Source organism: Hydra vulgaris, chromosome 05 (genome assembly GCF_038396675.1).
Source record: "Hydra vulgaris chromosome 05, alternate assembly HydraT2T_AEP".
Lineage (NCBI taxonomy): Eukaryota > Metazoa > Cnidaria > Hydrozoa > Anthoathecata > Hydridae > Hydra > Hydra vulgaris.
Window position 1 is genome coordinate 30,586,501 of NC_088924.1, and position 15,625 is coordinate 30,602,125.

A 15,625-nucleotide genomic window follows, 5' to 3' on the forward strand; every position below is an offset into this window, starting at 1 on the left:
ACCGAAAATGGAATAATTAGCACCAGGCATTTGCAAATACCAAGGATAAATCAACAACCTTTTTGTAAATATTATTCTTAACGAGTCTTTGTTTACAAACAGTGTGCACTAGTTAGTAGACTGGGTTCTAAAAAAACGCTAACAATAAGATAAACAAAAGCGCTCTTCAACTGGCCAGACTATGTATATAATGACTATGGTTTATTCAACAATTCCAAATATCAAAAATTTGTTACTTAAATCCTCATAACTTTTGTTTGAATTGTTCCATTTTGATAGTTTTTTCACCTTTATAATGTAAAATAAATGCTTTTTCCAACGATATATATAATAATCTAATATTTAAGTAATTTAAAAACTTCATGTTGCATACCTACTTTAAGAAAAACCAACTACTTTTTTTACACCTTTTCTTTAAAGATAAAACTTTGTACTTGGAAAATCACAATGGCTTTGATTTTTAACATTTTGTAAAAGTATAAGTACTTTAATGTTACAAAATTCAGAAATATCATTACTTTTTTGTAAATTATTGTTTGATTTCTTATATAATTATTAAATTTCACTTTTACGACGTTTTTAATGTTGACATTTGTTTTGAATTTTTAACAAACGCGCGCATGCCTCTCTTTCAAAACTAGCGAATCAGATTGCATATATCTCTGTAAGTATTACTGATCTCAAAATATAACTCTGGATAGCGTATGCGGCAAATTTCTTGAAGCCAGTTTTGGCCTCCCAAGATGGCGACGGTTTTGGTTGATTACATTTTGATTGATAATGAAGAAATTTTTGTTACGAACTTATATGTCATTTACATATATAAATATTATGAAATGTACATGCCTCAAATATAATTTTTGGTTTTACATAACAATAATTAAAAAAAAAAGGCAATATTACATATTTACGTAAATTTCTCTATTGTTTAACAAAATATATTCTAAACAATAAGTTTGTATAATATCTTGCTTTTTTAAAGATAAATTAATGTTATTAAATAAGATAAAAATTTTTGGTTTTTTTTAATTAAGAATTACTTTATTTAACATTAGTAAAGAACAAATAAGGAACTAGTAGTTATACAAGTTAACAATTTCCAAACAACTTTCGAATAATTATTTTAAGTTTGAAAAACTAAAATAATTTTATTCATATTTTGTTTATTTTTCATTTAACTACTTTCTTTTAATTTTAGTTTTACTATAAATTATTTGTTTAATATTGTTTATATTACAATTTATGCGCCTTTTAGTTCTTAACTACCCAATGCTGTGTGCTAGAAGATTAATAACATAACTGCATGGTAGGCAGCTAAATATCTTTTTAAAATAAACTATTATGAAATTAGTTTTTCAAATAGATATCACAAATTTTCCAATGCTGCATGAACTATTAGCTGAGCTCTGTGAGTACACACAACTCAGGGGTTCCTACTAGAATTTTTTTATATAGTTATTAGTGTCTTATATTATTTTATTATATATGAATATACATGTATATATATATATATATATATATATATATATATATATATATATGTATATATATATATATATATATATATTTATTTATTTATTTTTCTAGTTAATTTGGCAGCCAAACTGCCAAATGAGCTAAAACAAGGAAAATATATTGTTATCACTTATAGTTGAGTCAAACATGAGGAGCTAGATCAATTATTATTTTCAAGAAATCGACTGATCTCAAAGCAGCACTTGCTAATGCATTTTGAATTCCAATTTCATTTGGAAAGAGGCAATCTATTAAAACAACCAATTAATTTGGAAACACCTTTCTGTTTCTTTGCATATAACACTTATGGTTGGTTTAATCAAACCTCCTATGTCTTTGAATTTTAAAAAACTATTTTGTTTTAAATGAAAAGGGAGTACTAGTGCATTCTGACATTTAATGAGGATATTTTTTTTTTGAAGTCATTTTATCTACGTATTCAGTAATATATGGGATCAAAGTTTTTTTGTATTCAAATAGATTGTTGCAGTTTGGAATATCTGCATTATCGTGATCACTAACTGTTGGTTCTCTCTCCAACAAATCATATTTTCTTATTAATTCAATTTCAGTAAAAGATATTTTAGAACTAAATTTACCAAAAAAATCGTCTAAAACATATATATGAGTTTTATCTCTGATGCTGCAGTTTTCATTTGAAAATTGAGCGGTACTTTGCATAAAAATTTATTTATATGTGAATTGTTGGCAATTGATATTGCTGTTAAACATTTCTGCAGATCTCGCAGCACCAAAAAAGAGCTCTAGATGGTTTTGACTGAGCTTATATGATAATAAATAATTTAATGGTGAACCTTCTTTTTCAACCCAGTCAAGAAATAACTTGAGCAGATTTAATTGCTGCCAAATATCCAATGAAATCAGTTTTTCGATTATACAAGATCATTTGTGTAGCAGTAATCTCTTTAAGACTAATGATATTCTTTAGCAAATCATTTTCTTGACTTTAATGTCATATAATCAATCTATTATGCAAATAAACTCAACAACATATTTATAAAATTATTTAACAGCTACTTACAGTTCATTAATATAAAAAAGTCAGCAAGCTGTAATATATAACCATAATACTTAACATCAGTTAAGCAGGATATTTAATTAAAGTTAAGGAGATATTTCAAAGAGAAGGAAATGTTTTGAACATTTCTATATAAAGATATAAAGAAATGTATTTTTATATACATTTGTTTCTTCAATTGTATTGAGTGATTATCCTTCAAACTATAAGAAACTATTATTTACTTTTTATTTGTTTTAAAAGTTGTTATAAATAACTATAATTCAGACCTGGTTTTTTTCACCAGTATAAGTGACACTTAATAATATTTTATTCAAATATTGGTTTGAGGAATAATTCATGAGCGTTTTTTTCAAATTTTAAAATGCACGCAGAAATAAAATGCATTGGCAAAATGTTTTATGTTGTTTGAAAAAGAATGTTTTGCTCTACAAGATAGTGTGTTTTGATTTGTTAGTTTTTTTTATTTTTGTGTATTTTCAGATCATTAAAATGGAATGCCAAGTGGACAAAACTGAGCATTTTCGACACCATTTGCTTTTTGCATTTAATCGAAGTGTTAAGGCCGCCGAAGCTGCTCGTGAGATTTGTGCTGTGTATGGAGAAGGAGCAATGCTTGAAAGTACCGCCCGCCGTTGGTTTTCGCGCTTCAAAAATGGGAATTTTGACCTCAAGGACGGATCACACACCGGTCGACCAATTGAGTTCGACGAAGAGCGATTGAATCAACTTCTTCACGAAAATCCACGTCAAACGACCAGAGAATTGGCGGAGCAGATGGATTGTGATCAAAAAACTGTGGTGAACCACCTTCACTCAATGGGCAAGGTTCAGAAACTCGGCGCTTGGGTGCCACACACTTTGAGCGAAAACATTTTGGATTTTCGTGAAGAAGTTGATTCAATCGCTCTTCGTCGAACTCAATTGGTCGACCGGTGTGTGATCCGTCCTTGAGGTCAAAATTCCCATTTTTGAAGCGCGAAAACCAACGGCGGGCGGTACTTTCAGGCATTGCTCCTTCTCCATACACAGCACAAATCTCACGAGCAGCTTCGGCGGCCTTAACACCTCGATTAAATGCAAAAAGCAAATGGTGTCGAAAATGCTCAGTTTTGTCCATTTGGCATTCCAATTTAATGATCTGAAAATACACAAAAATAAAAAAAACTAACAAATCAAAACACACTATCTTGTAGAGCAAAACAATCTTTTTCAAACAACATAAAACATTTTGCCAATGCATTTTATTTCTGCGTGCATTTTAAAATTTGAAAAAAACGCTCATGAATTATTCCTCAACCCAATAGTTTATGCAATAATAGAATTCAAGTATAATAGAATTCTAGAAGGAACCCCTAAGTTTTTGTATACTCACAGCACTCAGTTAACAATTCATGTAGAATTTGTTCAAAATGGCATCTTGCTACAAAAAATAGAGAATATAGTAGTAGAGAATATAGAGGGTAGAAATGATTGCCGTTTATCATACTGTTATGTTATTAACCTTCTAGCATATAGCGTTGGGAACTAAAAACTATAAGACTTATTGTTTTTAGTTCCCAATACTTATACATAAGACTTAACTAAATTTGTAAATGCCATTTAATAATAAATTCAATTATACAAAAAAATAATTTCTTTTTTTCTCTAATATTTATAAAATTCATTTGTTTTCTTTTATTTATAACAAGTTTATAAGCTTATTTAATTTTTTTTTTTTTGTAATTTGATATAGCCATTTAAAATTTTTAAAAGTTAACATCTTAGATAAGCTTTTATAAAATTTAATTAAGTTGAAACATCTGGTATAGTATGTAAACTTATTCTCTTTTTTATAATAAATTACAATATTTCTAGGGGTTATATATACCCTCGTTATTCAAGTAATATAAAAAACCGTTAAGCAAACAAACAAATAATAAAACTTCAATGTAATGTGTTCTTGCGTCTTAAAAAAGAAAAATAAGGTTTCCAAAACGACGATGTGACGTAATCACCGTCGTCTTCATTCAAACCGCCTTCACCCGGAGAACACTGGTGAAACTGTATTTCCAAGGACTCTCTCACTTTTCTCTTAAAATAGTCTTCCTCTACTTTAACAGTGTTGTTATTATTCCAGCCAAAGGCGCCATGGCAATTTCTGGAATGCCCCGCTACGACCGAATTTTTCCATTTTCCCTCAAAAGTATGTTTTTGATGTTGGCAAATGCAAGTTGAAACCTTGAGTTTTGTTTCACCTACATAGAGCTTTCCACACGAACACTCCAGTTTGTAGACTCCTGGGTAAGAGTTGTTGGGAAGTCGAGGCTTGTTTTTTTGAGTTATTAATTGTTGAAGGTTTTTTGGTGATTTAAAAACTGGAGTATAGCCTACACTTTTAAATATTTGCTTTAATTGATTACTTAATTTTGGTACCCATGGTAGAGAAATATAATTTGGTTCTAGTTTTTTGATGTTATTGCTGTTGTTTTGTTGATTATTTTATCAATCGATATTCAACTTAATTAAGCCATTTAAAATGTATAGCGTTTCACCGCTAGGAACTAAAATCGCCGCCATCTTGGGAGGCCTATTTTAGCTTCAACTTTTTTTGGAAAAAACAATAGAACCAGCTATCCCAGTTATTTTGAGATCAGTGGTAAGTATATAGGGTTTCAAAGAATGCGAGTTGAGCGACGAGAGCCGGAATCGTAGGTTATTGGAATTCCAAAAACCTAGTCTTCCGACTCTGATACTAGATGCCACAGATATAGAATAATGGATGGAAAACCTTTCTAGAAATCTTCAACATAATTTCTAAATTAAATTTAAAATTTAAACTGAAAAAAGTTGACTACTCTTTTTATAGATGACTTGCAAATTAAAAGAACAACGGCTACAAAGATTTTATGGGTTTTTATAAATGAAAATCTGTCATGGAAAAAATACGTTGAAAGTTTATCCACTAAAATTTCCAAAAGTATAGGAATACTATTCAAAATAAGAAGCTTTCATATATATATCTATATATATATATATATATATATATATATATATATATATATATATATATATATATATATATATATATATATATATATATATATATATATATATATATATATATATATATATATATATATATATATATATATATATATATATATATATATGTATATATATATATATATATATGTATATATATATATATATATATATATATATATATATATATATATATATATATATATATATATATATATATATATATATGTATATATATATATATATATATATGATATATATATATATATATATATATATATATATATATATATATATATATATATATATATATATATATATATATATATATATATATATATATATATATATATATTGTAGTGATTGTGTAAATATTTCTTGTTAAAGAGTGCTCAATACCAAAGTAGAGCAATATATAGTAAAAAACTAAATAATTATAACACTCGGTTTATTTAAAACATTACTCAGAGTTTCACGCAAATAGCGATCATCAGATGTTACAAATCTCAAAAAAAAACAACGACAAAAAAAATATATATTAAAAATACAATGGAGTGTCTTCTTTGATGACATTAAAGTTATTCATCATATATTTGTTTTCATTGTGACATTTAGACGCAAGTTCGTTTCGCTTATTTAGTAAAGGCAATGGGGATGAAATTATAAGATATGAAATTATAAGATTTTCCATCAAGCATAAATTGCATGACTTACCACCAGGTTTAAACGGTTCAGCCTGGCCTAAAATTTTCCACGAAAGGACAGGATTTAAACCTTTCTTTTTAACACTCCACACAAATTTAGAAAGTTCAGTAGAGTTTAACCCACTTTCATAACGAAAGGAATTATTGTGCTTGTAAAGGCGATCTTTAAAAGTTTTTTCTGTGAGCCCAATATAATTTCTGCCTTCATCTTGCGGATTTGTCTTAACATTGCATAAATAGATGACATTTTTAGTTAAACGTTTTCCATTAAGTGGACATAAGTTAATCTGTCGGCAATTGCACGTTGGAGCATTAAGGTTTGAAAAATTTGATAAAATTTTATTGTTATGTGAAGTGATGATGTTGCTAATATTTGGAAGACAGTTATAGCTAACCTTCAGGTTGTTTCGATTAAATAGCTTATGGAATTTATGAGATTTTGGGAAATTTTTATCGATTAAATTTAGAAAAAGTTTGGCTACGTTTGTCTTGAGATTAATTGAAAACGGAGGGTTAAACCAAATAATATTTCGTGCACTTGATATTGTAACTTTTATAGAATCATTGGCAAAGGCAGCAATGTTTTCTTTAAATCCATTAGACTTGAGGGCACTATTGTAAAAAGTAGCGGCTCGATTAAAAACTTCATTACTTGAAGATATACTTTTTGTACGATTAGATAACATTGAGGGAATAGCTTTAAGAATGTTTGGAGGATGGTTCGAGTTAACATTGATATATAATGGGATGTCACCTGCTTTCCTATATGGCTGATAAGAATTGTCAGACAAGTTGAGCGAAATGTCAAGAAAGTTAACAATTTTCAAATTAGAATTTATTGTTATATTTAGTTTCAATTTTTCTTTAAAAAGAATGATAAGATTTTTCTTTATTATTTCCGATTGCGGTCCACTAATACCATTGAAACAGCAAAGCCCGTCATCTCTATATAAACCGTTGGTGCTTAATCCGTATTCTTTGCTGATGGTATGTAAAATAAAAAGGCCTACCAGTTCACACAACTCGGCTCAATCAAAGCTTCCCATTGTCACGTCAAAATCGGAATCTCCTGATTTTTTAACCCAAATATTATTTCTTGTAAAAAGTAAGGATTTTCTAGAATGGTAAATAATATCAGTTGTATTATCTGAAATTTGAGTAAATTTTTTGGCGTGAGTTAAAGAATCGTGGAGAAGCTGTTTAGAAAGCGGTAAAAATCAACAATATCATATTGAACAAAGACACTGTTTTTTTTGTCATTGATGCCATGGAACCATTTTAAAACGTCATTTGTAATATGCCATTGATGGACAAGCGTAGCATTTCTAATTTTCTTGTTAATGTCGTCTAGTAAAGTTTTGCTAACTTTTCCTAGCTCAGTCTTAGCAGGGTTGATTAATTGGCACTGAAGATTATTGGCGAAGTTCTCTTTGTGGTCTTTTACGGTAATAAATGCTGTTTTCATAGCAAGACGTTCTAATCGATCATCAATACCCAAATTTGTTGCTATTACTTTGCTTCCATGTTAATATTGTTGTATTGTGTAGTTTTAGACTATTTATATGTTTTAGTAATATTATCGATATAAAGTTTTTCATATGAAGGTTTATCAATTTCATAAAGATTTTGAGTTTTATCCGCAAAAATAAACGGGGTGTCGCGGTGGGCATTTTCTTGTTTTATATATATATATATATATATATATATATATATATATATATATATATATATATATATATATATATATATATGTATATATATATATATATATATATATATATATATATATATATATATATATATATATATATATATATGTATATATATATATATATATATATATATATATATATATATATATATATATATATATATATATATATATAAACCAGGGGTGGGAAGTCGAGAGACGTTGTATGGGTCCGGTTCCAAGTTTACTTAAACTTGCTGCTCCAGCTCTAATTTTTTTTCTTTTTTTTTTGTACTTTTTATTTATTCAAAATAAGTTTTAAAATATAAGAATGAATTTTTATTCATTCTTATATTGTAAGAATTACAATTTTTGTTAACGTTACAATAAAAACGTGGATAATCGCAGGTTAAATCTGTTTAGGCTGTTCTCGATGGCAAGATCATGAGACCTTGCCATCGAGAACCGCCTAAACAAATTTTAAATAGAAAATAATTCTTTAATAATTCATATTTAAATATTCACTCATAAATAAATATATAATTTTTTACACACGTAAATAAATATATAATTCTTTACATACGTAAACATACAAACATATATATGTATATATATATATATATACATATATATAAATTATGTTAGTGTACTCTACAAACAGAGTGCTCAATGTTCTAAAAGAACAGAGCAATAATAAATTAGTAAAAACATTTATCTAATTTTTGGTTACTTCAACACTGTGTTTCACCATCAGTAGGTTCATCAGAAAGAATCTATATATATACATATATATATATATATATATATATATATATATATATATATATATATATATATATATATATATATATATATATATATATATATATATATATATATATATATATATATATATATATATATATATATATATATATATATATATATATATATATATATATATATATATATATATATTATTTTATAAAACAATACAATTTATTTTTTAAATGTAGTCAGGGTTTTCAAATCTTTCTTTTAAACTTATCATTTATATTCGGAAAAAGGAAAAACATTTTTTTTCAATAGGATATAAATTTGTAAAAAGTATTTTGTTCTAATTCTTTTGTAAAAAATCGAACATTTTGAAAAAAAAAGTAAATTCTTCTGAACTACTCTGTAAAGAAACTAAAAGAGAACTTTTACTCTATTACATATTTGGTTTATGATTTGTAGTTTGCAAATTATGTAATATATCTATGTTGCGCATCATTTCTATTTTTTTAATTGCAAGAAAACTTGTACCTCTGTTAACTGCATGTTGTAGCTTTGTGTGTTTTGTATATTGCCTTGTTTTACATCTTCCTAACATGAAGAATATTCCAACGAACTGGATTAGCGCAGTTTTCTTAATGTATAAAACGTAAATTCATATATATATATATATATATATATATATATATATATATATATATATATATATATATATATATACATATATATATATATATACATATATATATATATATATATATACATATATATATATATATATATATATATATATATATATATATATATATATATATATATATATATATATATATATATATATATATATATATATATATATATATATATATATATATATATATATATATATATATATATATATATATATATATATATATATATACATATATAATTGAGGTGACAACTTTAACGGTAATATGTCCAACAATACTATAAGAATTAAAACATTATATACGGTATTACACTATCCACTTCTTTTTTTACTTGATATTTCGGCTCATATAAAATTATCATATAATAGGTATTGCAACAGTAGCTGTGACATGAAAAAATATGTTTTTAATGCAATTCTATTTTCATATGGCATTATGAGCGGAAATATCACTTGAAAAAAAAGAAGAGTGTATGTATATATATATATATATATATATATATATATATATATATATATATATATATATATATATATATATATATATATATATATATATATATATATATATATATATATATATATATATATATATATACATGTAATCTAAAAAACTTGAAAACTATTTTAAAAACTAAAATCAAAATCAAATAACCTTCATTAGTATTTGATAAATCTTATACTTTTTAAAAATTTTTAGTTGGTAATTTAGATGTTCCAAATAGTTCTAACTGTCTTTTCACAGAGCACAGTGGAAAAGCATTTAAACATGATATTCACACCTTCTTCTTTCTCAGTGAGGCAAATATGATTAGAGCCGGCTTCTAATCAAGGACCTCCCGTTCTGAAGCCAGAACTTTATCTGTTACACCAAATATAATAAAGATATACATAAATAAAGTAAAATAAATGTACATATATATAGCACGGTGTCAATCATATGAAACCTTTTTTTCAAGAGTACTTGTCTTAAAACAACAGAAAAGAACTTTTTTAGGATCTGAACTAAAAGTTATTAATGAGGAAAAAATGCAAAATTGAGGGAGTCTCATTTCATTCAAGCATGTTACAAAGAAAAATTAATTAAAGAGTATTTGTTCTATAAAAATATAAAAGAGCGTTTATAAAATCGGAAAAAAATGATTAGGTTCATAAATGAGGCAATAAGGAAAGCTTAACTTAAGCATTTTGGATGCCTGTTACAAAAATTTCAAATTATATAAACAAAATTTAAAACAGCAAAAATACTTTAAAATATTTACAATATTATTCTATATATAGTACATAATCCATCAATTCTTTTTCCTGCTCTAGAACGGTATGTAAAAATTGTTGTTAAATTATATTTTTCTTCTATTTATATTCACTGAAAAATTGCTCTCGATGTTAAGTAAACTCTTCTATAGGTTTAAATCAATTATTATTTCATGTAGGTTTAAACTTTGAATAAAGTCTCCACACTGTTCAGCAAACTGTCTTGGGTAGAGTCTTTTAACATACCTTTACATCTCAGTTTCTCAACCTAGATGTATGAAAGACTTTAAAGTAATTAAAAAAACTCTTGTTTTTATCAAGCTCTTGCGACTGAGTGTAAGTAAGTTACTCTATGAAGTAATTGCTTTAATTATAAAAAAAATTTCTATCTACCCAAGAATCCTATCTTCCTAAGTTCCTAAACAATTTTCACACGGTTAGCACGGATCCTGATAATGCCAACCTAGTCTACCCAAGAACACCATTTATGTGGGGTCTTTCTTTGTATTCTGCATGATTATTGTTTTGTTTATACCTTGACCAATGTTTTTTAAATCTTGATAAGCAGCTTTGACAGTTTGTTCACAACAGGGCCTCAAGGGGTATCCTTTGCGACTGATGAAATCTTTGATGTGGTAGAAGATGGTGTGGATTTTGAGTCTTACATTTGCAATTTATCATTAAGTAAGACCTTTTAAAATTTTCAATTATTTTTACCAAATCCGGTTGAAGGATAAATTCAAAGCAAGCTTTTAAAACTAAATTGAAACTTTTGAATGCTTCATTTATGTGAAGAATGTTGGAAACCGAGTTTATATCAGCAAATTGTTGGAGCACATCCACATATTTAAAAAGCTTCCTGCATTCATTTCCCTCAAACCTGCCCCCATGATACGAGCTCAGTTAAATGAAGAAGGAAGCGGGTTACTTAACAGCTTCTATCCAAGCATTTTTAAGTAGCTTGAAAAGATGATTGACAACTCCTATAAGGAGATGCAATTCCATTGGTGGAATTATTTCCAAAATCAGAATGTTTTCAGGCATACTGACGATTGCTTTTCGTTTGATATTTCCAAACAACTTTGCACAAACAACAACCCCGTCAGATTGCTGAAAAGATTCGAGGCTAGATTTGATTGGAGCTAGTGTTTGCAAGTTTCCCGAGTTAGCAAGACACTTGGGCTTGACGTCATGCCATGCAGAAGGTACATGCTCGAATGAGTTTAAAGGCCACAAATTATACTTGCAACTTTCATATCGCACGCCAAAACTAGTTTAACTCTATGTGCATTAATCATTGACCAGATTTATTCAATATTAAAGTTAGTTTTTGGCAAGTTTTCTGATTTGTCTAAAAGAGTATATCAAGCTGTTTTGAATAAATTTTTTGTGGAGAAAATTAAAGACCATGTCTTAAAATCTAATCAGATGCTAGATGACGGTAATATAATGTAAAAAATAGGGTTTATATAGTTATTTTTTTACTTCATTTTGAAAGTAAATGCATTTAAAAAGATTTCAATGTTTTTGAACTTTTTTAGCACTTTTTGTAGTAGTTTATACTTTACGAAATGTTGAGATATTTACAAATTGCATAGGGCAATTCAAACCACGCTTCAAAAAGCAAACAAAAAAAATATTTTTGTCCACAAAATAAAAATAGCACATGTAGTAATATAAAGATTAAAATAAAAATTTTTCATATTACATAGAAGACACTCATGTAGTCTTTATTCTGAAAATAGTGATCGAATATCGCAGTAATTGGTAACGTTTTAAGGTATAAGTTGCAAAAAACTAACAAAATATAAACTAAAACTGCTATAAATCTTTAACCAGTAAATCAACCCGGATGAAACTTCATTCAGAGTTTGGTGTGAACATATGCATATTGTTTGGTATGACCATATGCGTGACCTTATCTACATTTTCACCAATTTTTATCAAATTATATGTATTGGTTCTCATTCTACAGGTTATTGATGCGTTATTCAGGTTACATTTTTATTGTCTTACTATAAAGTCAATGTTTTACTTAATTTGAACATATTAAATTATTTTCCGCAAACAAAATTAAAAGATTTCAAAATTTGCATCACAGGGTACCTTGAAATTTGAATTTGAGAGATTGTACTTTATTATCTAATTTTTTTAAAAAATTTTAATTAAAAAAAAAAAAAAATGTTTATATAAAAAAATCTGTATAGTAAATAATAATGCAACAGGACTCCTAAACCACAAAGCGCATTTGCTCCAACCCTAACAAAAGTAGTGAAAAAAAAAAAGAAGTATTGTTTTTAACTTATGAAATAACAAAAAAAAATTGTAGTTTCTTTATTATACTCTATTGTATATTTTTATGATTTTATGTTTATGTTATTTATACATATAAATTTTTTTTAAAGCAAAAGGTCATGCAAGGTTTAGATTTTAACAATTCACAAAGTTCTGATTATAATATTTTAAAATCTTTGATTTGGGAAACCGGCCTTCTAAGCAACAAACCATGAGGAGGATCAAGAAGATCCACCCTCCTCGGTTGGAAACAATGTAACACAGATTTACATCTACACCAGCCTATTAGATAATTTGAAAATAATGATACTTCTGTGTCTTGTTGCAACCTTCGCATTACACTTAACAGAATTTGGCCCAAAGTACTTACAAAAAAAGGACTAATTTTAGATATCATTGTGGTTTGCATCTTCTAAAAAATACAATGAATACATAAAATGCTTAATTCAGCAATTCAAAATTCAGTATTCAGAATTCAGCAGGGAGACCAAAGTTTATGTATTTTAAAATCTATTGTTTCTCTGAAACAAAAATTAATTCTGCTCACTTAAGACGTTACATAGCTATAATTACATAGCCCAATAATGTCAAATTTATCAAGAAACCTTTAAAAAATCTTTATCCAAAAAGGTAGTGAGTGTTAAACAGAAGTTCTGATGTACTAGTCGGTGTTATACGAATTAAAAATGATAATGTAGCCCAAACAAAAATACAAATGAAAAAGTTGTTTTTTTCTTTTTAACAAGAATAAGAATCTAATATTTGAAAAAATATTGCCTGATGTTCAACCATTAAAGTGTACCACAAGGTGCCATTCTTAGGCCTTTACTTATTTTTTACAAATTACAGCTTGTTAATAGTTAATCAAATATCAAATAGTTTATCAAAAAATTTGAATCAATTTATTTAAATAAAAAAGCTACAAAAAATATAACAAGAAAATTAAAAACTAATAATTTTTCATTGCTTGATAATAGTAGTATGGAAAACAAAAATTTTCATTGCTTGATAATAGTAGTATGGAAAAGTGTGCAACAGTCAAAAGAATTTTTTTGGCTAAAAAAAATTATTTTGAGCTAACTAAAAAACACTCAGACAATTATTTTGAGCTAAAAAAAAAAGCACAAAGAGCTTCTCAGTTACCGAACAATTTTGAAAGAAAATTTTGTAAGAAAAAACTTTCAGTTTGCAAATAATTAATGATCTCCCAAATGACATCTTCCGAAGTTTTCAAAATGAAAACTCTTAAGGTTTAAAACATATAAAAATTTTAATCTTAATTTTAATTGTAAAATATTTTTTGCTTAACTTTGATTAGTTTTTACATTTATCTTATAAATTAACTTTTATTGCTTTCTTTTTTTACTCAATCATCTGTGATAACAACTTTTGAAATAATAATAACTGCTTTTGAAATAATAATAACTGCTTTTGAAATAATAATAACTGCTTTTGAAAAAAGACTATTAGACTATTCTGTGCAATTGGTATATATTCCCATTCTTTTAATTTTCATGTTGTCTTTGTACTTAACTGTTTCTTATTAAGAAAAAATAGCTTTTTCTTTGCTTGGTCATATGTTTTTAAAATAACAACTTTGCAATAACGAGGATGGGATGTTAATCTTATACATGGAGCCTAATTTAGCCATATATTCAATTATATTTCAATAATAAATATAAATATAAAATACCTTTAGATGCATTGCAACTAAATTTTAATGTTAACTTGTTGTGGTTGTTAATTATACTTGTTGGTAAAATTAAATACGTTTGTATATACAAGACATTTTTTAATGCATTTGTAGCACATTTGTGGCACAAATATTAAAAAATTAGTTTCGATTGAAACACTTGTGGAGTGATATTCACTTGAGTTCATTAGACACGTTTCGAAACCAGAAAAGTATACTGTAATAAAAAAAAAAAAAACTTTCTATTTTAACTAATTGTGAAAAGGTTATCAAACTCATTATGAGCGACTTTGTCGTTAGAAATTTAAAATTCTGTTTCTGTTATTAAAAAATGGAATGCTTTTAAAAAATAACAACAGATATTTTGAAACTTTTTTTTTAGTTTTACTATATTAAGATCTTTTATAAAATCCAAATTACTTACTTAGCTTGCATAGTGTAGTTTTACAATTTCATATAGCTCTTATCAAACGCGTGATTGTGTAGCACTCATTTGAAAAGTAATATTACATATTTTTTTATAGTTATCGAAATCTTGGTTATTTGCTAATCTGTTTAGAAAATCCAGCTGTGATGAAAACTTTATTTTTTCTATTTACGATAAAGTTTACAAAAATACGTTTAATACTATCATGAAAAAATATCTTGGAGACTCAATGGGCACGTTACGTCTTTAACATCTTCCTTTTTTTTTTTTGGTTTTCCAAAATTATGTCTAGACACATCTCTAACCACTGCTCTGAAATTTGACTGCCATATTGAAATGTGTGTCAATTGACAAATTCTGACTGATTTAGTCTTTACTAGTATATAGCAGTTAGAAACAACTTAGTTAAAAATCGAAATCCCGCGCTAAGTATTAATAAAACCCAAAATGAACCCGCCCCCCCCCCAACAATGCCCCCACCCGTCCAAATCATTTGATTTGGACGGGTGGGTGGAGGTGGGGGTGGCATTGTTTACATGG

At 26.8% G+C, this 15,625-nt stretch overlaps 1 protein-coding gene across 2 annotated transcripts in view; it reads right to left on the bottom strand.

Annotated features, from left to right (window-relative positions):
* LOC136071952 (uncharacterized) overlaps positions 1 to 14,844 on the bottom strand; it is a 96,812-nt gene extending 81,968 nt beyond the window's left edge. Inside the window, exons 1-2 of one of the 2 annotated variants that reach the window (XM_065797898.1) lie at positions 14,659 to 14,844; positions 9,257 to 9,359 (exon numbers count right to left, since the gene is read on the bottom strand). In XM_065797898.1, coding sequence (XP_065653970.1) covers positions 9,257 to 9,359; positions 14,659 to 14,670 — 115 coding nt within the window. In that variant the 5' untranslated portion in view covers positions 14,671 to 14,844. Of the gene's footprint in view, positions 1 to 373; positions 600 to 9,256; positions 9,360 to 14,658 lie in introns of those variants that run through there. The other variant, XM_065797899.1, reaches the window with a different exon arrangement.
* Between the last annotated feature and the right edge of the window lie 781 nt (positions 14,845 to 15,625).